The sequence below is a fragment of the Rhipicephalus microplus genome, chromosome X (assembly GCF_043290135.1).
Source record: "Rhipicephalus microplus isolate Deutch F79 chromosome X, USDA_Rmic, whole genome shotgun sequence".
NCBI lineage: Eukaryota > Metazoa > Arthropoda > Arachnida > Ixodida > Ixodidae > Rhipicephalus > Rhipicephalus microplus.
In genome coordinates this window covers 205,902,305-205,928,630 of record NC_134710.1, presented here as the reverse complement: position 1 = coordinate 205,928,630, position 26,326 = coordinate 205,902,305, and the positions used below count along the sequence as shown (strand labels likewise).

The following is a 26,326-nucleotide window of genomic DNA, read 5'->3' as shown; positions in this document are numbered from 1 at the left end:
CATTAATTCATAATGCAGTACCTGCTCTTTGTAATCATTAGATGCAAGGTTGCAGCCTCCCGAACCTCACCGGTTCCCACACCACATCCACACATGCACACCACTGCTTTCTACATATGGTTAAGTCAGCACAAGGTGTAGCCGAAGCAGGAACACCTCATGTTGTCTATCAATTCAATGTCACACTCTTGCACTTGCTTGTGCTACACACGCTTAAAAGGAGAAAAAAAACATTGCAAGAGGTGTACATCTACAGCGACACCCAGCATGCATGAAAGTGCGGAGAGAGCAACTGCTGCATCACGTCTAAAACCAACGTATCGAAAATTCTAACAACTTCTTAAGTGTACCACTGCCTCTCAAGAGTTTTTCACTATTTTTTTTAAGAGAACAAATACATTAATGCTCAAATAACTAAGAAAGTTCTCCACAAGAAGGGTTAAAAAAGGATGGCCAAAATGGTACACAATGAGAACATCAAAATACAGCAACACACTACTGTCATGTTTTGCAAGTTATTGCAGCTGCACAGTCAATGCTGCAACACAAGCCGTAACAGTGCCATCGAGACCAGAGCCGTTTGCCTTATTAACAAGTATAGCACAGATCCCTCAATGCGCACGCCCTTTGTGTACCATATAAAATCAGCGACCATCAACGCACGAATTGCGCCACACTTGAAAACCGTCACCACATAGGTCACAAGACAAAACCTTGATGCAGTTGTCAATGTACACAGACCTGTACAGTGCTCTTGGGACAACGAACAAAGTATGCACCTGAACAAGAGACTTACACAAGGCTCTCAACTGGAGACCAATTTCCCTTACCACTGTAAGCCAGATGACAGCAAGAGAATCACAGCAAAGATGCAGGCAATTCCAAACTTAACATATTCACAAAAGCTCTCTTGCAATACTTTCACCATAATCAACTTCACAATTTATGTATAGTACTGTACAGAAAGCAGTCCCCTCTAAATCTATGCACTCTTGCCAAACATCCAGCAGGGATAGAGAGGCAATTAAAGAAAAGCTCAAGACAAGAAAACCTCTGTATGTACACAAACAAGTGCTTAGGAGGAATAGCTGGACATGATGTAAGGCAACGCAATAGAATAGTGGTGACTGCTTCCGTGTATTCCCGGGGGCTGACACAGGGAGGACCTGGCTTTGGAGTGCACCCACTGCAGCAGGGTCAGACACGCATGCGTGACAATTGGGCCAGCCGGTCACACGATGGCATCTGGTAATCCAGAGCTCGCTCCTCCAAGCTGGGATCTCGTAAGCTTTTGGCTCGCCAAAGCAGGCTCTCTTCTGCAAGGAAATAAGCAAAAAAGCTTTGCATTAGCCCAGTGTTGTCTTCACACAAGCACCTATGAATCCAGGGAATTCTACTACATAACTGAGACCAAGCACAGATTTTGAAGACCACTCAAAAGACAGACAAGGACCTCTACGATTTGCAGTGTTTTCAATGACAAAGCATTTCGGCATGTGCAGACTTTTCTCAAAAATGAAATTCACATCCTTCAGTCTCACTATAAGTGGTTTTCGCACTTTAGTCCCATTATTAATACCTAGGGCTAATGAACTGATATATTTGTAAACAAGCTAGAATAAAATGCATAATAAAGGCAGACTTTAGTTAAACTTGTATTTAGTGATCAAAATGCCTATAGTGAATTTTATAATGAACGGAGCTTTTCTAAACAAGTGTAGTGCAGCCTGACCTTTGCAAGATAAAAGCATTCATGTGGAAGAAAGCTGGTGCTGCCCTCCTGATTATGAACTTTTTAGTGAATACAATGTAGAGATTATCATTAGCATAAATCCATTTATCTCCACGAAGTGAATCATGACAAGTGGGCAAAGCTCTAGGTATCATATGGGCGAGTAATCGAGCGTTGACCCTTATAATGTAAATTGTCTGACATAAAGTGATATAACGAGTCGACGACAAAGCATAGTTTTAAGATCAATAATGTCTACTGAAGTTGCCGACTACTAGTATAAAAGTTTTGTGCTTGTAAGTGTTTTATATTGCTTTGTCACAATCATGATTGTTGCTTGTCTATCGTAAACCCCCCCCCCCCCCTTTTTTTTTCACATGCACACGTTTCCACTAAAGCAACGGTTCCGTATATACTGTAACAGCGAACAATAAGACTCTATGACAAAGCTAGGTCCTAAGGCCCATAATGTGTACATTGAAGTCACCGACTATTTTTGTGCTTCTAGGTGTTCAATATTGTTCTGTCACATTTATGATTGATATTGGTCCATTGATAAACCTTTTTTGTGCCTCACATCCATGCATCTCCCGGTGGCGGACCCCGCGGACGTGAATGGACAAGTCTCAGCCCTAAGGTGTTTGACCCCTAAAACAGATTTTTCAGCCTCCCCTCGAATCTGAAATATTAAAAAGATTTCTTTTTTTTTTTTTTCTCGGCAAGGAAATGACACAAATAAAATATGGCAGTACCACACACTACATAAGACAGGCTATATATATACATTTATGTCCATTTCATTATTGAATTATTTTATATGTTTATATGACATTTTCAATATTCTTTTGGTTTTCTCAGCTGTAATTTCCCAAGTCGCGTGTAATTCCCGTGTCATGCCATTTGGCTTGGCAGGGTACCAGAAAGATTAACAGCGTCTACAGACCTGCGTCAATAGCATTAGTCTTCGCCAGAAGCACCACTGACACTGTCTCTTTGTAGAAACTGTTACCTTAGAGCAGGTAACAAGGACATCAACTGAACTTTCTTACTTCTGGTGGAGATAATGTAGTCAGGGCAGCTTGACAGCAAGATTCTTTATCTACTCTGTGGTGTTCTCTTCCTCTTCAAGAATAATTACTTGCCTAGCAATGTTCACATGGCAGAAACATCATTGTCACTTTGACCCACTGATTAACATGTAACATTACCATAGATGCCCGACAGATTGGATTTTCTGCACTACTTAGAGCAGAGGTAAGCAACCTGCGCATGCCTGCTAGCACTGTTATGCAGCCCCCGTGTGTTGCCTACCGGATTTCCCTTACTTGTGGCAAGTGCTATATCGGATAGACCAGCAGATGCATAAATGATCCATTGCGTGAGCATAATAACAAAGTAAATAGCTTTGCTCCAGACCGTTTTCTTTCCCTTCATTGCCACAGATGTCAGTGCACACCAAGATTTAAATAAACGGCCATCATGAGTAGAAGTAGGTGCGAGATGACGCAGTTGATAATGAAGGCTCGCAGAATTTCAGCGTTTGGCGACACTCGTGTGAGCAGTCCATCAGTGGTGTTGACAAATAAAGAACTAGATTACATGTATTCGCGATAAACAGTTTCTTGATTACACACTAGGAGAAATAAAATGAGATGATAGTGTTGTTATGTGTTGATGTATGAGCGTAGATTATAATTTTTTATGGTTGTGAGAGCTATGCACATGTGACGTATGACATTGTGCGAGTACATATACTAGCAAGATCAGAGTAATAAACTGCTGTCGAAAGTTAGCACTGTATTGTCTTGAATATGCCTTCTTTTGTCCATGTCCTTTGTCTGCGCTACCATCAATTATCATGCTACCATACCAGCAAGCCCAAATCGCCACCTTCATAAACCCCGGCACCACTTCAGAGCCTCCACACCCCCTGTCACTTCCTGTTTTCACAGCAAGTTTATTATCGACTGTAAAGAAGCTTTAGGTGTTAAAGATGCGAGGTTACTTTTTTTTTCAGTTTAAATAAACATGATATCTGTTCCAGTTGCGTACATTTTTGTCAACTCGAATTTTTTGTTCTCGACCTGCAAACCCCTCCGATAAAGGCATGTCATGTTTCTTCGCGAGCCAAATGCACTATGTTGTTGCCAATCTTGCCCGACCAAGGCGCCGATGCGGTGGCGCTATTATTGATACCGTGATGCTGTCGGCAAAGCGTCATAAAAAATACTGTTATTTTTGACACGCTGTTGGTGACACCTCCTCCTGTACACGCCATAGCTACACCTAGTTTAGCAATCGTCACGGCAGATCGTAGCAATGTCCGGCTCAGGAAGCAGCGTGCGCGCGTTAGGAGATGGCAGTTCTCGCGACTTCATTGCCTATGCAGCTGATGTTATCAATGCGTTGAATAGCAGTGAATCAGAGAATGACGACCTTTTGTTGATCCCCCCAAAAAAGTGGACTTCATTATTCCAAGTTGACTACAATTTTGCGTACAGGTTGACTGATTATTCGTCGGCCCCCGAAGTTTGGAGACGCATTTTATGAAAAAAAAAAAAAAACTTATAATCGACAATGTACTGCAACTCTACTATCAAAGGACTGGAAGCAACGTGCAGTCTGCAGGCAAACACTGCAGTTTACATTTCTTTGTTGACGCACTTAATCCTAGGAATGATTCACCAATGTGACTACGTGTAGACACCGCAGTCGGCTTGTAAGCATGCATAGTGTCGAAAACGAAAAGTGAACGACACGATGGCGTCAAGGTCAAGACAAAGACACTGAAAGCTACAGCACTGTCACAGTTTCTTTTCAGATTGTGTCAACTGGCGTTAGTTTATTAAGTGAAGTAAAGAGACTTGTGCGGCAATTATACAGCATCTCTGCCAGTGTGGGACGACAGAGCAGTGGCACCCACAAGCAAAGGTTAGAAGGGAGGAAGAAAGGACATGCCAGCAGCAGCAAGATCGCTGGCTTGAAGGACAAAGGTCCTGTTCTCTAGCCACCTCATATACACTTGCACACACACCTGAGCATGTGCTGTCGCCAGGGCCAGTGTGTGCTGTGTGTATTTCATCGCTTTGTGCAGTCATAAGCGGGGCTACCACACAAGATGCTTGCGGCATCTGCTCAAGCTAACGTTCCTCGTTTCCGATGACCGGGCATCTGAGGTCCTTGGAGATATCCGCTCGAATAAATGTGCATTGGCTGCCACTGTTGACAAGAATGCGTACGAGATGCCTTCGTGACCCGCAATCAACCCACCCTCATCCTGTTTACAGCAGCTCAGGACGCTTGGGGCAGATGTCACTAAAGGCTTGTTTGTTACTCACACGATGATACGTGGCTCACCCTGATCGACTGTCGTCGTGCTTGTACGGGTTGGTGCAGCTGGCCAGAACTCGCAGAAGATCGTTAAATATTGACGATCTCAATCTCAATGTCTGCAATCCTCAGCAACAAAAATCAACGTTATCTCAGAAGAGCATTCTATTGACAAAACATCGCCTTTTACACGCCTTCACCCATTCCAAAACAAAGATCAGATACTTCGGGTTGGTGGGTGCTTGATGCGGATGGAATCTTCTGAATGTGTCAAACACCCGATTGTACTGACAAGCGATCACCCCTTTTCAAGGCTACTAGTAATCCGAGCCCACCGCGAAGTTCTACCCGGAATCGTGTGCAATACCCTGACTCAGTCATGAGAGCACTTCTGGGTGTGCAAAGCACGAATCCTGGTAAAAAAATTGACGAGAGAATCTTACTTGTGCAAACAATCTACCATTGCACCAGGACACGCTCTCATAGCTCTTCTCGGAAAGCATCGCGTGACACCAACGCACGCATTGGAAGTGGTTGGAGTAGATTTCGTGGGACCTCTCTACGTAAAAACAACGTTGGGCGAGACGAAAAACTACATTGCTCTATTCACGTGCACAACTTCAAGAGTGATCCACCAAGAACTTGTGTCCAGCATGGCATCTGAGGCATTTTTGATAGTTTTATGTCGGTTTTGTGCCAGACGAGGACTTCCCCGGGTGATTTATTCAGATAATGTGAAGGCCTTTAAAAAAACGTCAAGAGACTAGCGAAAGCTTTGCGGCATGCCGTTACAAGATGACTTCACCTGACACCTGAGCAGTAAAGGCTAATACAGTCGAACCTCGATATATCGAACGGCGCGGCGATCGCGAAATAGTTCGATATATCCAGAATTCGATATAAAAAATCACAAAAAAAAATGCGTCAACAGCTTGCTGAAAACAACCAACCATTCAAGCGTGGTGCAGTAAATACTCACTTGAAGATTCAAACATAGTATTTATTGTGTTGGTTTAAAATATTGAAAAAGAGTAGCCTGCTTTTTGTTGGCCATGGCGTGTTTGACGACTGCGTCCTCAATATAGTCCAGGCGGTCCATAAGTGATAGGCCGGTGCCTTCAATCGCGCCGCCACTGCGGCGCACAAGGGCCAAGGCAGCTACGACCTCAGCTGATGTCGTGAGCGGGGCACGATCAGCGCTTGCGGGATCCACCTCGGCAGAGTCTTTATTTGGCCGGCTGCTCAGCAGTAGCTTCGGCGACAATCTCAACATCCGTGAGCTCCGCCGTTCGGTGTTAAGCCTGTCGCGCACCGCAGCGCGCAACAGGCCTAACTCCGAACGCACGAACACTGCGAGCACAACGACCGATGCCTGCCGATGCTAGGGGGGAGGAGCTTGCAACAAGTGCGCAGTGTGCCGTTGACACCATAGAGACTGCAACGACTGCAAGCTGCAAGGCTGCGGCGCGAGTCCGGGTGTAAAGCGCGCACATGGCGCGCCCATGCCGGCTCGCCTGACTGCTTTCCCTTTCCCGGCGGCAGCGCGGGCCGCGTCCGAGACGGTCGTCAGCATTCTTTCCCTCCTATACTTTCCTCCTCAATCTTTACCTCTTACTCCCCCTTCCCCCGCGCGAAGCCGTGTCGGTGCCTTCCTATTGAAAGACAACAACAGCTCCGCGCTTTTCTCTTTACTTTCCTCATTCAAGAACCTCTACCGCAAGGCTGCGGCGCGCGTACGCCGCTACGTTAAAGTGGCACTCTCGACGCCATCGATGTGTGCAGCATTCGTAAACGCCCGCCGCTCTACTGCTACATTCGAGAGTTGCGGGAAAGCTCGCCGCCTGTCAATGGAGCGCGGGCGGTTTGGGTTGAATGAGTTCGATATATCCATTATATGTCAAACTTTGTTCGAAATAAAAAATCAATAATGCATGCGATTTCCAGCGTGATACAAGAACCGTTCGATATAGGCAATAATTCGATATATCCGTGTTCGATATATTGAGGTTTGACTGTAATGGAAGTTTATTGTGCCAAACACTCCATAGGGAAGTCGATGTTGGAAGGCGCTGGGAAGAACTGTGAAGACACCGCTTTGCAAGATTCTCCAAAAAACATGCCTCAACTTCGAAGAACTTATGACGGTGATCACGGAAGCTGAAGCCGTCCTTGATTCAAGACCTCCCACATTTATTGAATTCGAAGATGGCCAACCATGCACTTCGACACTGGCTGATCTGTTAATTGGCCGAAGATTCCTGGTGATACCACAAGGCAGCATCGAGCAAACAGAGATCTCTATACGTAAGAAGGCCACCCGGAGACTTCAGTACAGAAAGCGCCTGACAGAAAACTTTTGGAAGCAACGGACCAAAGAATACTTGCTCCAACTGAGATCAGCACACTTCTGCGAAAAAGGGTGTGCAAAAACGGTTAAGGAAGGCGATGTTCTACTCGCACATGCTGAAAGCCTTCCACGTCAAATATGGCAACTCGCAAGGGTGATCGAAGTCTACAAAAAAGACAACGATCACGTTTGCTCGTGCAAGATAAAACGACAAGACGGCCTTGTGACTATGAGGGCAATACAAAGACTGTACCCGCTAGAACTACAGGTGTGACACCACTGCTCAGCCGGGAATGTTGAATTTCCTGCACTCATCGCACAAGAAGAATAAAAACTCCAAGCAAGTGAGCTCGTGAGCTCTTTGGAAGAAGAGGACGAGAAACATTACTTCTACGTTCTGGGCTCATGCAGACGCTAATAAATGTCTGTCTGAATTCTTAAAGCCGTGTTGGTTGTTCAGTTGGCCACATATTTTCCAGAAGTCATATAGCGATGAGAACCAATTTTTCCACGTGGTCTTGCACAGCTCACAAGATCTGACACACGTGTAGTCGTCTTTAAAATGCTGCTTTGAAAGACAGAAAAGATGGTGCTAAAGCATAAAGTCTGTCTATTGTGGCTTTGTCAACCGTCATGATTACTCTGTAGGGTAACACCAGGCCAAACAATAAACTTTAAATGTGTGAGAACGGTACTGCTAGCACAAGAACACTCACTATTGGCATTTAGATATTTCAGAGGTTGAAATGAGTTGGCTGAACACAATCATTTGTTTTCAATTTTCTTGGATATTTCGTGTTTCTCGTTTTCTTTTTTTTTCCTTCCCCGATTTACAACAGCAGTCTAGAGACGCTGCTGCCCACTGTAAAGCAGGAACCGAAGAACCCAAAATAACCTAAAACCGTAATGTCGCTGTTGATTCACCTCACATGTACTGCACTGCCAAAGGTCTCCACATTGTCTCGCTACTACTGCAATCAATGATTACACAGCGTAAGAGTGCTTCAACGAGGTATCATCACATAGCTAGTAATTTACAACAAATAAAGCCAACACGTCTCCACATTTTGTCACACAGAAGTAGCTGCGCCAGTGTTTAAGCACTAAACAACTGAAGTATTGAAGCTAATACAGTACACAAAATATGAAACCTCAGCAATTTGAAATCATTTGATATAATCTACAATTACACATTTCACTATTTATTAGAACATGTTTTAAGGGTGTAAGTACTGGTAAACGCCCCTCATTTGTTGTTCTAGGCATGCAATTTACCAGCCCAATCTAGAACATGTTCTAAGAATGTAAGTACTGGTAAAGGTCAATCATTTGATGTTCTAGGCATGCAATTTACCAGCCCAACCTAAAACATGTTGCAAGAGTGTAAGTACTAGTAAAGGTCACTCATTTACCAGCCCAACCTAGCGCAGCATCTTTTCTTTTTTAGCATTTCTTTAAAAACAAAACCAGAAACTGACTGTAGTTCTTCTCCCGGAAACAGGAGCTCCGTAGATTCGCTATGTGGTCGGCTTCCACGTCCATTTCTATTCGGTAGATGTTGCTCTTGTGTTCTGCCATGAAGTTCTCTTTCACATAGTAAGACAGTTGCAAATTGATAGTCTTACGCTCGTACTGATGTTTCCTGCAGACAAGTAAAAAGAAAAAATGTCATATGCTCAATCATAAAGGTTGTATACCACTCAGGCAGGCCCAGAGGAAGAGCACAAGAATATACAGACTACAGTTATGTAAACTTTTTTTTACATACCGTATTTACTCGCATAATCCTCACACTTTTTTTGACGGAAAACCGATGAAAGTTGGGGGGTGCGAGAATTACGCGGAGAAAACTTTCTACGAAAACGTAGTGGCCGCAAATCGGGATTATCACACCAGCAACTAACAGCAAGCTTTAAGGAGTACTAATTAAAACTTACCTCAACAATAAAAGCAGAGGTTCAACACAAGAGAAGATTTATTTGAGACAGAAAAAGTGGAAGCAAATAGTCGAGAATTAGAATACCATACGCAAAGCTTGCGGACGTTGCGGGCGTAGTGGTAGCGTTCGTCGCTCAACAGGAGCCCTCAAAAGGTAAGCGTGGGACGTCAGCATTGGGCTGATGGCTATTTAACAGAATTGTCCGCAGTTTCCTTCTTAAGAAATAAAGTTTATCATCAATCCCAGTTTTAGGCACAAGGCCGGCGCAACGCGTCTGTGTGGCTTTCTGCAGCCATCACTAGTAGCGAACACACTCGTAGACTCCGAAGGGCCTACCGGCGGCCCTGTTGTCATTCTTTAGTGCATGATGTATCAGTTGCAACTTGAAAGCAGCCGTACAGCTTCAGCATCACCTCATAACTTGACAAGGTTATCGACGCAACACAGAAAACACGCCGCAACACGCACTGGCCACTTCGGCTTGGCTTGAATTGGATTGAATCTCCTTGCAATAGTACGCTTGATGCTTAAGAGATGGCGCCAGATGGCGTGCACTATCATCATCAGTGGCTGGAAAGAGCAGACGACATTATTGCAGCAGTTTTTGGGGGTGCAATAATTACTCGAGGAAAAAAAGAAATCGTATTTTTGTTGGGCGATGTGGGGGGGTGCGAGAATTATGCGAGTGCGAGGATTACCCGAGTTAATACGGTACCTTGTATCTATACGTTCACATACTAGATATTTCAATTCTCTAAGCACTCCTTGAAGACTACAAAATACTGTAGGAAATGCATCACTATGTTGGAGTTCTGTTCAGTGAATGCCAATAATTTCATGCAGCTCCATGTACTACACCTGAAGCACAATAGGTGCTAAGCAGCCATTTACTTCAAAGGAGCAAGCTTGCTGAAAGTCTACATGATGATCAACCAATCTCAAGAAACTCTAAAAGTGACAAGTTGCTACCAGGGCCCCTTGGCAATGACTCCTGCAACAGCAGCTTACGGTGTTTCGAGAATTCAATAAAAAAAAAGAGGGCCAGGGGCTAACTTACAGGGTTTTAATGTCTCAGTGGTGTACTAGAGAGTCCGTATGGTCCCACAATGCCAAAAAATTCACTGTGTTCCGCCAACATTTTTGCGGAAACACATCATCTGCCCATTTTGATGTGTGCACACAATGTGCACACACCAAAAGTTTAGTTTGCAACTTTTTTGCTACAATTGGTAGCTTTATGTCTGGGAATCCCAAAATTGAATTTTAAATGTGCTAGTGCATCACATAATTAATGTTAACATCCTTCATTGAGAATAATCCTGTCAGTTCAAGACACCCCCCTCAGTACCATAATACAGAGCCCCATAGCGAGGCACTAGTTTGTGAGACTACGCCTGCACAAGCTTCGGTGATGATGATTGTGCCATTTTTAAATCAGGGGATACACACACAGTGAAGAACAAAACTGTGTGGATGCTTTGAGCGAGTCAACCTCAGAAAAAAGAAAAGCATTCTAGGCATAGGCAGCCAAGATCACCTTGAGAGAGACATGCAGACAAAGGAGCGAGTGGGGTGACAAACAAAAGTCTTCACCAGGCGCCAATCAGTGTGTTGTGTGCGACTCGCAAATCTTTGATGTCAATAATGCTCATCAAACTCATAGAATGTTACACGGGGCCTCTGTCTACGTCATACTAGCGGCGATGTCACGAGAGGCTGTCTCAGATGAGCGCTCACGCCTACTTTAAAACTAAACTACCTTAAACTGACACTGAATTGAAACGACTTGGTTTAGATTAATAAATGCTATTCTGAGAACTCTGTTGTTATGAATTTCACCATCATAATTTCATTATTAGAAGATAAAATCAAGGTGGATGTTTCATTTTTAAATTTCATGTCGAAATCTCCGCACATGACGTCACTGATTTCAGAATTTTTTTTTTTATTTTCGCGACATTGGATTGATAAAATTTTCTGAAACTTCCCACGTTAGATCTATGAACCCTTCCAGATGACAACGTCCTTCATTTTTACCAATTAGGAACTACAGTCAACTCTAGCTAATTTAAACACGAAGGGACCTCTGAATTTTGTTTGAATTATCAAGAAGTTTGAATTATCAGAAGTTCTCAGATATGACTGTGGGTGAGGTGACATCTCACATTATGATTAGGCATTGATTTGTCAGATTTAAAATGTAAAATCTAACTGCAAGCAATGAACAGAAAGCAGAGGTGTAAGGTCCACAAATTTATCGGCCATTTACTGCTGATCATACCTTTTAAAAAAATCATGAATTGCCAACTGCTTCTTTGATATATGTGCCATCAGCACAAAGCTCTATACCAGTTGAGAAGCATCACGGTTTACCAAGCGTGTGCTTCATTTCAAACATTTGACTACTAGCAAAGCCTTTTTCTTTCTTGAAGGCCTGAGGTGCTTATTTTTCATTTCTAGACCGCTGGGATTATACCCAGCACATATTTAAATAGTAGTGGGAAAGCAGCAAATATTTTCTGGTATGGAGCCACAAAAGGTTTGAATTAACTGAAAGATGAAGTTTGAATTGGGAGCCTTTCAAAAGCATTCAAACAATGGAAGGCCAACCAAAAAATTAAGTTTTGTTTGAATTATCGCGAGTCTACTGTACGTGGGACCCCATAGATGTCAAAATCTACATCACAGTGTTCGGCGCGGGAATCTCAAGGTAGCGTCCTCACCTGCATTTTTTTTCTTGTGCGCTTTATCACTTACCAAACATCATCTCGTGATAAGAGTGGTGTTTTTGGGATTATCAAATTGCATTTTACTAATAGTATGAAAAAAAAAAATAGCTTTTCCTCTCAGTGTCCTTTCAAAGCTAATGTCCCCCAATCGGTAAAGAGTATACAGGGCACACAAACAACACAAATATCTTTAGGCCCTAATTTGGGTGCCAGGTGTTCTCTAAGCATGAAATGACAAGCGTCACATTTGCAGTTATGATAGCAAGAGGCCACATAAGCAGAGATGGACAGACCCAAGAAAAAAACAAAACAATGTAATGGCATGGCCAAATGCCAATGTTCAGCAGACAAATGACAATCAGAGGTACCGTGTCAAGTAACAACGATCGAGATGAGTTCAAAGACTCCACATTCTACTCCTGTCACTCAATAGGCACACAAGGATCTGCTAGAGCCTACCAGACAGCTTCAAAGAACAATGAATAACTTATCACACTAATACAATGAATGCTTTATAGCCAATTGACTAAACTGGTATGCTCAAGCACCATGTGTTTTTGTTACAGGTTTTTTTTTTTTTTCTCTGTGGAAATATGTGTACATGCGGTGTCAATTTTTTTTCTTTTTAGTCTTCCATGATAACTGTTGCCCAAATTGAGAGGAGATGCGAGTAAAAAAACGGAAGATTTTTCCCAAATTACGTATTTATTTTTATTGCTTTCACAAGTTCAGCTTTTCTACTTTCTCAACAAAGAAAAAAAACTGAGAATCGTAATTGAACTCCCCTGGAAGTGGTCACCTAGAAATGGTCACCTGGCTGTCTGCCATAGCATTTCATAAGAAGAGTTCACTAAAACCACAAGCTCAAAGTAAGCATGATTGCCAAGCTCTCATGATGGAAGAAATCTTAAAAAGTAAATCTTTTCTGTATTAAGGGGAGATGTGGGTCGAAAAACGCGAATTTTTTTCAAAATTAGAGATTTTTTATTTTCGCCTGTTTTAGTAAGATTAGTACCTCTACTGTTATGAAAAAAATAATACAGGTCGACACTTAACTGGAAATGCTTTAAAATTGCATCTAAAGAGCAACGGTACCTGTCAAAAGGTTGAAAGTGTGCAGTCTTCGAGCACCTTGCCGCCGATAATGCGCAGCCGCTCGCCATTGTTGATCGCATGAGTCGAAGAGCCGAGCCTCACTCTTCAAATACCAACAGTTTCTCTCACTGATGCAGTGCAAGAAATAAGAAAAATAAGCACTCTTCTGCGTGTTTTTCGAGCGCCGCGACTGGCTTATCACATGGTATGAATTGGGGACCGCCATTAGCCGCTGCGCGCCTGTATGTGCTGTGAAACCTATTTGCGGGGTCCATGTCTTGTCGAGCAGTGCAGCTGAGCAATGCTTTTCTCGTGTAATTATCTCAGTTATGAATGAAAAAAAAGCATTGCTCGCAAGTGAAAGCCGTTGTGCGGCGCACTCTGTAGGAATAGGCTACGAGCAGCTGGTCCGATTAGCGGCAGTTGTTGGCTTGCAAAAGCCAATGCATCTAAAGTCATTCACGCCCGTCAGCCGGAAAGTTCATGATGCGGCAATGGATGACGTCATCGCCAATCTTGAGTGGTCGAAAGAACTCGCAGTGAGAGAACTTAGCAGGGACGACATTGCCATTATGTACGACAGTATGTGGAACGCATGGCTGCAAAATGGCATGACACTGGACTTAGTTTGGATTTCGCAGTCCTGTCGAACTTCTTCCTAGTTTGCAATTGGCACAAGGCTCTGCCAGATGGAGCGGAAGTTTGGCAAGCGTTTCATGGCCCTGTGTGTGAGCGAAATGTCTGTGAGGAGTCGGCTCAAAAAAGCCGAGAGAGACAAACTCATGGTGCTGGCGTATTTTAGTCGCAGTGGCCACTACAAGAACGATTGTTCTTTTTGGTGTGCAAATTTCATCCGATTTAAGGTTATCTTTCATGAATAAAAACTCCATTTTAACATTAAAACTCGTTTTTCTCAAAACACAACTTTCGCCATTTTTTCCAATGTGCCCCTCCTTTTTCGGGCACTTGTAGTGCTCGGATCTGCAAAATATTTTGCGCCAATTTTTTCCAAACTATGACAAATGCAATCATCTAGTTTAAATTTCAATATTTTATTGTATAATAAAAAAATTGTATGTATACCTTTACTAGGGTAGCTGAAATATGGACTTTTTACGTCAATTACATATTTTGTATGTGCTTCCTAATTAGTTATTTGCTCTCTACACTTTATTTGAAGCAATATGAGCTATGAATGGTAAAAAATTTCAGAAGTTTAGGGATGAAAAGAGCGACCCTGGGTCGCCGAAGAGAGCGGACACGCATCACGTCGGCTCCGTCTTCCAAGAACTATTTGCCAGTGATTTTCGGTCATTCCACCCATGAAATTTACAACAACGCGTGCGAAAAGTGACCAAGATTCCACTGACACCCAAATTCAAGGTTGGAAAGGACTTTTTGCCGGATTCAAGAGGTTTTCAACCCGCGCCCCTTTGGCCCGACGCTTACGCAAGCCGGCCACCCGACGGGACGCGCTGAGCGTCTCCTCTGACGCAGGCGCTTTCTTCGCCCATCAACGATGGAAGTCCAAGTGAACGGGGAGAATATCTTCCCCGAAAAGTTTCTGGAGGGCACGGATTGGTACACCATCGGATCTAAGACCCAAGTTAACCACGCAAACGCGCAGAGCAACACCCAGAACGGAGCCGCCTCCTGCACCGGCGAGGGAGCGGACTGCAACCGACAGAGTTCGCGTCGACAACCGCGTAACATCAAGCAGCAGGTCATTAGAAAGAGCAAAATGCCACTACTCCCACAAAGCGATTTCAAGATCGTGTTACGACCACGAGGAGGCCTCAACGTGGCCACCACTGGAACCATGCGCCTCGCATCGGTGATTTACCGCGCGGCCAACGTACCAGTGCATGAAGCAGGGGAGGACACGGTGTGCTCCAACAACCATCAAAACACCGTCGTGAGCACACCCCATGCCTCTCCCGCCGATAAGTACAGGCAGCTTCAAGCCATCACCATCGACGACCGCCACCATGAGGTTAGTGCGTACGAGACGGCCTTCGACATCACGGTGAAGGGAATAATCAAAGGCATCCCGTTGGAAGAAGACGCCAAGTCCATTCACACCAGCATCGTTCACGCACGTAACCCTTACGCCCTGGCAGCCAAACGGCTCAGTAACACGACGACCGTCATAGTGGCGTTTGAAAGACCGCGAGTGCCCACTTACGTCAGGTACGGCGGCGCTCTCCTTCGCTGCACCTTGCATCGCAAGCAAGTCGACATGTGTCACTGCTGCGGGAGACTTGGTCACCGCATGGACGTGTGCCCAAAGTCCAAGGACAAAGTATGTCGTGGTTGTGACGCCCCTAACCCAGGCCCCAACCACCAGTGTTCCCCCCATTGCAAGCTGTGCGGGGGCGCACACATGACGGCGGACCGCAACTGCCGTGCAAGGTACAAAACGCCCTACATCGTGATGAAGAGACAATGGGAACGACGCAGGGCCAACGAGGAGGCAGAGGCCACTGCCACCAACTATTCCACCAGCAAGCCCCGCTCAAGATCCCGGACACGCAGTCGAAGCCACTCCCGATCTCGTAGCCGTACACCGGGACCCCGAAAGCAGCAGCAACGCCGAGCTCGCAGTCGAACACATGGACGGACCCCAACGAGGGACGTCAAGGCAACTGATTCGGTGAGCTTTGCAGATGCGGTCAAAGGAAAACGCGCAACAAACGCGGAGGCTGGCGGCAAAACACACACTAAGATAGAAGCGGAGATAGCTCAGTTAACACAGACGATACAAACTACGCAAAAGCAAATAGAATGCATGCAGGCACAGCTTCACGCAAAAGACGAACTTATACAAAAGCCACTCACAGCGAGACTGATCAACAGGCAATGCAGAAAACACAAAAAGAACTCATAGAGGACGGTGAGGTCGAAGGCCCTGATACTAAACGCGGGTCGGCTATCTCCCTTAAAAGGTCAGTACGTTCCAAGCGTACGCGCGCAGCAACAGGCGACACACCCGAGTGACAGCACTCGAGGCTCGCGTGAGCAGTCTCGAGGAAACTATCACCGCGACTATCACGCATACGATTCAACAGAGCTTGGAGAGCATTTATCGCAGATTGTCCAGATTATAAGCTGCCAACAGCGCGCTGGTGACGTCGCATAGCGAAGCGGCACCACACATGTAGTACCACATAACCATGGCAAGACACTCTTCGCAACAAAAACATACAATATGGCAGTGGAACTGCAGAAGTTACGAAAACAAAGGAGCGCACCTACAGCAATACCTGAAAACGATCCACGAACGCCCAGATGTCATCATACTGCAGGAAACAAACGGCCCCGCCTAACTCTCAGGTACCAGTCTATAACAGACAAGGAGGAGAATCCAAACGTCACCACACTGGTCAAACGAGAGCTCACGGTTATCGAACACGACACCCAAGTCAAGGATATTGAAAACGTCCTCGTAGAGCTAATTCCACCGCGTAAGATGCTCGACAGCATCTTTGTACTCAACGTCTATAGAAGTCCGAGATGCCGGAAACACCGCTTTCACGTCCTCTTCAAGCGAGCACTCGATATCGCCCAGGGGCAACAACTCTTCATTGGAGCCGACTTCAACGCGGTGCATACAGCGTGGGGTTACAAACACAATCAGCCGAAAGGCAGGCATTTGTGGGAAATGGCGCAACTCGCCGGACTCGAGCTGGTCACTCACTTAGCGGCACCAACTAGGCAGGGCAACAGTGTCAGCACTGACACCACGCCGGACCTTACCTTTACAAGCAATACACGAAAGGTGGCTTGGAGAAACACCATGCAAGACTTGGGCAGTGACCATTACATTATCTCTATAGAAGCAGAAGGCGGCCCACAGGAACACAATGCCGGTCGCCAAATGAAGATCCCCAATTGGGAACTACTACGAAAAAATCGAGACAAGCAACAGATTGAAGACAAAGACATTGAGCAATGGACCGACCAACTTCGGCGGGACATCGAGAGGGCAACGCAAATGATGCCGTCAACGGCTGGGCTTGATAGAATAGACACCCAGTTACTGCACATGTGGCAAGCCAAGACCCAACTGCATCGCCGTTGGAAACGACGACATAATAGGAGACTGCGAAAACGAATAGCACAGCTCAACAAAGAAATAGAAAAGCACGCATTTAACCTGCAACAACAGCAATGGGAAGAGAAATGCGCGCAGATGGATGGCGAGCTCACTACGAGTCGCACATGGCAGATACTGCGGTACCTCCTAGATCCCGCGAACACCAAGACCTCACAGAGGCAAGGCATATGCAAAATCATACACGCTTATGGGGGAACGGAGCAAGATTTCCTACGAAAAGCGGAACTCGATTACATATCCCAAACGCCCCCGCAAGTACATCCGGACTACAGGGGAGAAGGCAACGCCTACCTGGACGCAGAATTCTCAATTTCCGAAATCAAGACGGCCCTCCTCAAACTCAACACCAAGTCAGCCCCAGGCCTAGATCGAATATCGAACAGGGCACTGCGCAACCTCGATTACAGATTGCTAGAGAAACTCGCAGATTATATTAACGAGTGTTGGGTGCGTGGAAAGTTACCCCAGCCATGGAAAGAAGCACAGATCATACTTATACCGAAACCCAGCAAGAAATTGCAGCTGCAGAACCTGCGCCCTATCTCCCTAATATCATGTGTAGGTAAACTGATGGAGCATGCGTTCCTCAATAGACTAACAGATTACCTCGAGGACAACAACCTATTACCACACACAATGATTGGGTTCAGAAGACATCTCTCCACACAGGACGCTTTTCTGCAACTAAAACATCAAATCATAGAAAATCCTGGGTGCTCAACTAGAGCCATCCTTGGCCTGGACCTGAAGGCCTTCGTTAACGTTCATCACGAAGGCTTATTGCGACAAATAGACAGATTGAACCTCGGAATGCGAGTGTACAACTACGTCCGAGACTTCCTCACGGGAAGAACCGCACGCATGCGAGTGGGACAAATAGAATCAAATCAACATTGGAAGCTCGGGTACACCGCAGGGCTCGGTGATCTCGCCGATGCTCTTCAACCTCGTCCTGCTGAGTTTACCCGAGCGATTACATCAAATTGATGGACTGCACCACACGCTATAAGCGGATGATATTATGATCTGGACGACAACTGGCAGTGATGGAGAGATCGCGGATCGCTTACAGGTGGCCATAGAATGCGTGGAACATTACCTCGTAGGCACGGGACTCACCTGCTCGGCCGAAAAATCCGAATTACTGCTATATAGACCGGTGGAAAAGGGACGCCCGCCCAAAGACAACGTACCTTCAGAAAAACAAGAAATCAAACTAACATCATCAAACGGCTCACCAATCCCAATGGTAAAGAAGATCCGGGTACTGGGGATGATGATTGAGCAGAACGGTGGCAATAGTGAAGCACTGCGCAAGATAATGGCAAAGGCCACCAGCACGATGCAACTCATCCGACGCATCACGAACAAACATGCGGGCATGCGCGAAGGCAGCGTCATACGACTCATACAAGCCTTTGTTATTTCACAACTAATGTACACGGCCCCGTTTCACAAATGGACAGTTGCGGAAAAAGACAAGCTTAACGGCCTGATACGCAAGACGTACAAGTTCGCGTTGAGACTGGCGCCCAGAGTTAGCACCAGCAAACTCCTAGAGCTAGGGTTGCATAACAACCTCGAGGAACTCGTGACGGCGCAACAAGTTTCCCAGCTCGAGCGCCTATCCAAGACCCGCCCAGGCCGACACCTACTCGAAAAACTCGGCATCACGTACCATACGCAGCACGGCATCAAAGTCGAAATTCCAAGATTGGTACGAGAGCAAGTATACGTACCCCCATTGCCTCGCAACATGCACGCTCAATACCATATAGGACGGCGTAAAGCCAGGACACAACGCATTACTCAAAGCTACTCCAACGACACTGAAGCGGTTTTCACTGATGCCGCGCGTTATACCAATAAAAATAGTTTCGTGGTGGTAGTTACCGGCCATCGCGGCAAATACATCACAAGCCTCACTGTGAACACGGCACTCGCTGAAGCGGCAGAGGAAGTGGCTATATCACTGGCCCTCACACAGACCAATGCCACATAAGTGATTAGTGATTCGCAAACAGCAATTCGCAATTATGCGAACGGCGAACGGACGCATCTCGCAAGAGGCGTTTCACATACTCCAACGACATCCCATACATTCAGGAGAGGTTGACTTCGATAACCGAAGGCACCTGTTGTGGATCCCGGCACATAGCGGACTGAGCTCCCCCAACAAAGCGGCTCACCGCGTTGCTCGAGGCCTCACTCACCAAGCATCGCCTAAGGACGACGAGCCCCCGCGGGAAACTGCAGACATCTGGGCATGGGAGGATCGTATGACCAGGTTTCACGACATCACCACACATTACCAGTTACAAAGACGCATATACCCGTCCCCTCACGAAAAGCTAAATAGAACGCAAGCGGTACACTTCAGACAATTACAAAACAGATTCATACAGAAACCCCAGACTCATGCACGCCATGTATCCAGACATATACACTACAAACAGGTGCACGTCATGTGGCGAGGTAGCCACCCTTAGTCACATGCTGTGGGAGTGTCAGGGCCTAATGAACAATTCAAACAGTGCCGATTCGTCTCACTTTTCCACTGCCAGCCTCTGCTCGCGTTGGAAGGCCACACTGCTCAGCTCGAACCTGACAGCACAACTATGGGCCATCCAGCGTGCCGAGGAAGCCGCTTCGAGACAAGGTTTCGGAACCACATCTGCAGTGGGTGCCCAGACCCACTAAAAAATGCCGGACTCGAATCGTCTGGATTCGACAAATAAAGTTTATGTTCTTCTAGGGATGAAAAGAGGGGGGCAAAAGGGTTCAGGTTTTCACTTTGTCATGTTGCAGAGCTAAAAGTGTGTAACATGCAAGAAAACTAATTATACATTTGAAATCTGCATAAAAAGTTCCATAAACAGCTCAAGTTTTATTGCTCTAGGGTGAATATTAAAAAAAAGTGTCTTCGAGTAGCACCTCCCCTTAATGAGCTTTCACTTATACCTTTAAAATGTGTTTTTCTGAAGACCCATTTTTCAACAACTTCGCGAGTTTGGAAATCAGTTTTTTTATACTTCTGATAGCCCTATCGGGATGATATTTTTCCGGCACATTCCTAAACTTGTGAAGAATGCAAGTATCTCCTTTAAACTTGATATCACCTGTATAATTATTACAAACCCGAAGCAAATATTATAGGCCGAGGATTCTAAGAATTATCGCATTGCAATTTTTCTGGACAATCAAAATGTCTTATATGCACTTTCTTCATAGTTATTTGTATTCTACAGTTAATATAGAGCAATATGAGCAATTAATGGCTCAGAACCATAAAAGTTAAGTGGCAGAAGAAGTTTGTCTGAAAAGAGCGATACTTTACACATTGTTATGGCATAAAACGAAAACTGTAAAACTTACTATAAAACTAGTTTAGTATTTCAAATCAGCATGAAAGCCTATATATACAGCAAAGATTTCAATGCCTTAGGCTACAAATTAATGCAACTTTTTTTTTACGAGTCGCATCTTCCTTTAAATCGATTCCCCAAACAAAATGATTACTAGCCACCTAATGCTGTGGTTCAACTATAAGGAATGTAGTGGAGCTCCTTAATCTTGAACACAAAAGATATAATGTAAATAAGTAATAATGAAGCGGCCCTCTTGACAAACCCCATATCTTACATGGTATTGCGACAATTTACACAGAACCACTACAGACATCAAGCAAGGTTGGCCAGTTTTTATACAGGACAAAAAAGACAGCATAGTGGCATGATAAAATTCAGCAAGCAAGTTACAAGCAGAAAAAAAGGGGCAAATCACTAACGCTGTTCTGACGAGGCTGTAAGGCGGGTCTTGTACCAGGAAGCTGGACATAAGAGACATTCCCACCAAGACTATGATGGGCATCATCTGCAGCAACACGCTGTAACTGCTCTGTAAAGAAGTAACCATACAAATCCCAATGTTATAATTTTCACATATTAACAAAAATATCTGCAGGCTCCCTCACCAGTAAGCTAAAAGTGAGGCAGCAAGATCTGCTCATAAAAGCCAGCTATCGAACCTGAGACGGTAATAATTTAAATTGGCATGCAATCCTAGCACATTTCCACAACACACTTGCACTTTGTGAAGCATGCCTAAAAATGATCTCTGTTGGGCTTGGCAGCCTGCTGACAACTCGATTTTGATCTGCTTCTGGGGAGGCATCACTGCATACATTCCGAGAACTGAGCCACTCAATTATGGAAACTTCTTCAAGAAACTTCTTCTTATGTCATTTCCTGCAATCTTCAACTAATTTCTTGCATCTGACAAAGTACCCTACAAGTGAACTTCATCTCCTCCACAAAGAAGAATTCATGGCTTTTCTAAGTGAAGATTACAAAAGGTATTTCTTGGACTCAAATCTTCTAACACAGTACTTTGGCTGTCAGGGCTTTGGTTTCAGCCAAATGACTTCGCTAAGGTTTTCATTTACAGGTTCCAAAACATAAAACTAGTTTCTCTGTCTAAACCCAAAGGACCATTTATGGCATTCCTGAGAGTGGTAACTTGGCCCTCAATCTAAGCATCTATCTACGCACTGAGATGTGATTTTTGGCTGTAAATGAAGCTTGCTGAAAATTGCACTCACCAAACATTTGTTTGTTATGATTAGATAAAAGTCTCAGTGGCAATTAACATAAAATTCATGTTCATTTCTCATGTAGAGAGAAAACAAGCTGAAAACGGAAGAATACATTACTTGATAAGCCAATGATGTCCTCAAATTTTTACTTAGCAGCGAATCAAATTTCAAAACTTCCCCAGGAAAAGCTATCCAGGCTGCCAGCAGAATGCATTTAAAGTCACACAAGCTTAGTTAATGTCTGGCGTGTTATGGAGGGCATACTTCACCAATTGTCGCAGTTCAACATCCCTAAACAACGACATGATTATTAGGGACCGCAGTGGAGTGCTCTGGAAATTTTGACCACCTAGGGTTCTTCACATGCGCCAAAATCTAAGTAATGGGCCTCAAGCATTTTTGCCTCTATCAAAAATGCAGCCGCCATGGCCGAGATTCAATCCTGCAATCTTAGAGCCGGTAGTCGAGCACCATAACCATAATACCACAATAGCGGATTAACATAACCACTTTTCAGGAATAGAGCAGAAGTATTACAAGAGAAACAGCCAAATTTTTCTGGCGATGCTTTCAAAGTATTGCATGCTATCTTTGCTAGAATGGCCCACTCATCACAACTGCCATGGCACACACTGTTATAAGCTAAATTATTGATTCACAAAGCATCAAGGATTACATATTAATTTGTAGAGGCAAGTCATTCTAAGGCATCTAGAACATTTTCATATTGTTACACTTGAAAGAGACCGGTAGAGGTTAAAAGGGGCAGTTTAATAGGTCGTGAGGGGCAGCTCAGAAGCGGCCGACTGGCTAGAGATCGTCCTGATCCTCTTCTTCCTTTTTAATTCGGGGCGACAAGTGCGTTCACCGTATATGCTTCGTTGTCTTCGTTCACGTGCGCAACATTCCCCTCCGCGCAGACGAAAGCCGCCGGACGAGTCAGTCGAGTTGTCCTGGCGTGTACAGTTTCAAGTGGGCAACATGAACCACTTGAGTTTTGGCAGCTCGTCGACCACTCGCCGTGAGGCTAGCTGTTACATAGGTGACCTTTGTAAGTCTGTCAACAATGAGAAAAGGTCCATCGTAAGTGGCCAAAAACTTTTGGCATAACCCGCACTTGCGCATCGAAGTTCACAATCACACCAAATCCCTACGGCAATAAGTCACAGGTCGATGATCAATGTCATAGCGTGCTTTCGCTTTGTCTTGCGATGCCAATGTGCATAGGCGAGCTATGCAACGCGCCTCTTCGGCGAGGCAGAAGGTATCGGCGACAGTGACGTCGTGAGCACGGAAAGGTAAGATTGTGTCGATTGTGTGCCGGGGCGAACATGCATATAACAAAAAAAAAAGGCTATACCCTGTAGTTTGATGCTTCGCGGTGTTGAACGCGTACGTAATGAACGGGAGTACGTCATCCCAGTTCTTGTGGTCGGATCAGACACACATAGACACCATGTTGATAATCGTGTGGTTGGTACGCTCCATCAGCCCATTCGTTTGGGGGTGGTATGATGTCGAGTGATGCAGGCGGGATTCACACAAACGGAGTAGCTCCTCCACGACATCCACTGTGAATTGTCGTCCACGATCGCTGATAATCAGGCAAGGTGGGCTGTGACAGAGGATGACCACTGTAGCAAGAACGACGAGACGTCACTGGCTGTTGCGGACGGGACGGCCGCCGTCTCGAAGTAGCATGTGCGGTAGTTGACGCAAACAATCATCCATCGGTTGCCCTTAGCCGATTTTGGAAAGGGGCCCAAGAAGTCAGTCCCCACTTGTTCGAAAGGTGCGTTTGGAGTTGGTATCGGCTGCAGAAGACCAGCTGGAGCAATAGATGAACGTTTGTGACGCTGACATTGCATAGCTGGCCACATAAGTCCCAACGGACTTTTGCATACCAGGCCAATAAAAGCGTTCTTTACTCCGGTGAAGCGTCCACACCAAACCTAAATGTCCAGATATAGGGTTGTCGTGTATTACAGTCGTAATAACTGTTCGCAGGCTCTCCGGGACCACTAGAAGGAAATGCGCGCCACTGCTGGAGAGGCTCCTTTTGAGCAACAGTCCATCACGCATACAGGAACGGCGTGTAGTAGTGGAAGCGGATGCAGTAGCGAAGAGTGGTGCTAGTTTAGCGTCTTTCCGCTGTTCTGCTTTGAAACTGGGGTAGTCCAGGGATGTAGGCGACAAACACGCTACAAGGTGGTCAAGGTCATCGGCTTCACAGTCCGTTGTGCTAAGTGACATACTTGAAAGACAGTCCACATCAGCAAGTCGACGACCACTCTTGTAAGCGATAGTAAAGCTATATTCTTGCAGTCGAAGTGCCCACCGCGCAAGGCGGCCACAAGGGTCACGAAGGTTGACAAGCCAACACAAGTGGTGGTCGGTGACGACTGTGAATAGGCGTCCGTATAGGTAAGATCGAAACCACTGAATTGCAAATATTACCGCCAGACATTCTTGTTTCGTGACAGTGTAATTTCGCTCCGGCCTGCTTAGGGAGCGACTTGCGTATGCGATGACGTGTTCACGGTCACCATAACGTTGTACTAGGACGGCTTCGATACCTATGCCGCTAGCATCCGTATGAAGCTCTGTTGGAGCAGAAGGACTAAAATGCTGAAGGATGGGTCGTGACGTCAGCAGAAACTTCAATTCAATTCAATCGCACTCCGGAGTCCACACGAAGGAAATATCCTTTTGTAAGAGGCATGTGAAAGGATATGCAACGTTGGCAAACTTCAAAATAAAGTGGCGGAAGTAGGTACAAAGCCCCGGAAAACTACGAAGTTCCTTGACGGAACGCGGCACAATGAATGCATCAACTGCTGCTTTCTTCTGGGGGTCAGGACGGATGTCATCCTTGTCAACGAGATGCCCGAGCACAAGCGTCTGGCGGTCTCCGAAGTGGCATTTCGTAGAATTTAAAACTAGGCCAGCGTTTCGGATGCAGTTCAAAACAGTATCCAGACGAGAGTTCTGTTCACTGAACGTGCGGCCAAAGATGACGTCCTCGTCGAGGTAGCACATGCAGATGCTGCACTTCAAGCCACGCAGAATGTTGTCCATAAACCTCTCGAACATTGCCGGAGCATTGCATAGTCCAAATGGCATCACGTTGAATTCAAAGAGCCCGTCAGGGGTAACAAAGGCAGTCTTTTCCTTGTCCTCTGGGTGCATCGGAATTTGCCAATAGCCGGATCGTAAGTCCACGGAGGAAGTCCTCTAAATGTGGCAGCGGGTGTACGTCCTTTCTAGTCCCGGCATTCAGTCGGCAATAGTCAACACAAGATTTTCAAGATCCATCTTTCTTCTTAACAAGGATAACTAGTGCTGCCCGCAGGCTGACCGACTCTTGTACCACTTTCTTTTGCATCATTTCCTGCACTAGGTCGTTGATAATTTGTCTTTCTGAGGGGAAAACACGATATAGTTTTTGCCGAATCGGACTTACCGTGCTAGTGTTGATGGTATGAAGCGTTCGAGACATGAGGATAGGGATCACTTTGTCCTTCTGCGCAAAGTCAAATATTGAAACGTGCTTCGACAGCACATTGATTAAAGTTCGGCACTCGCTTAGCTAAGCTACCTATTTATCATTGCCATAAGCACTCCGTCCAAACTGCGACAACCAGTTCCGGCATGTTTTTCCGGTACGTCTGTGAGCTCAACCACTGATAAGGTCGCGTGATTTCTGTTGACTGAAGCTAATTTCAAACCATCCGGTAGTGTGACGGGCTCTGAGGAACAGTTTACAGTCCGTAGGCCAGTTTGTCTGCCATCGATCGACACCACAAAATCGGGAACCAACACGTTCTTCTTCATGCAGTTTATGTGCATTTATTTGCTAAGGTGTGTCCACAACCTTAGCAAAAAATATACTCCAGTCCGATTGAACATCACGATCGTCGAAATCATTCAAGAAATCATCAAGAAAGACGGCAAGTTAATTGTTGATGATAAGAAAGTCGGCTTTGTTGTAATCTCGTAGTGTCTTAGTCATTTTAACCGCTTTAGGTTGTGCAAGGCTAACTTTAAACGAGAGAAGGCTATGGTCACTTATTCCAGGCAGGTATGTTACATAAGAAACAAGATCGGGTTGCGTGGTCAATACAAGATAGAGTGTATTTGAAACAAATGGTGTTATCCTTGTTGGTTCTTTAATCAACTGTGCAAGAGAAAATGTACTGCACAGCGTTAAGAAGTATTGCGCCATAGATGAGTTTGGGTGCACTGTGATGAGTTCATTTTTCCATAAGAGATTAGACATATTAAAACCACCAAGTAGGAAAATTGGCCGTGCAGTGTAATTAGAAAAAACACAATTAATTGCATCATGCAAATCACATACAAATGTTGTAGTGAAACTTGGGGGACGATAAACACCCGAAATTACTTTTTGGTGGGATAGTGTTACGACGGCCCATACAATCT

The 26,326-nt window shown here is 45.2% G+C and overlaps 1 protein-coding gene across 1 annotated transcript in view; it reads right to left on the bottom strand.

Annotated features, from left to right (window-relative positions):
- Window positions 1-691: 691 nt before the first annotated feature.
- Window positions 692-26,326, bottom strand: part of LOC119187670 (dnaJ homolog subfamily B member 14) — a 72,072-nt gene continuing 46,437 nt past the window's right edge. The window contains exons 6-8 of the mRNA XM_037435750.2: window positions 21,077-21,186; window positions 8,888-9,051; window positions 692-1,316 (exon numbers count right to left, since the gene is read on the bottom strand). Coding sequence (XP_037291647.1) covers window positions 1,198-1,316; window positions 8,888-9,051; window positions 21,077-21,186 — 393 coding nt within the window. The 3' untranslated portion in view covers window positions 692-1,197. The remainder of the gene's footprint in view (window positions 1,317-8,887; window positions 9,052-21,076; window positions 21,187-26,326) is intronic.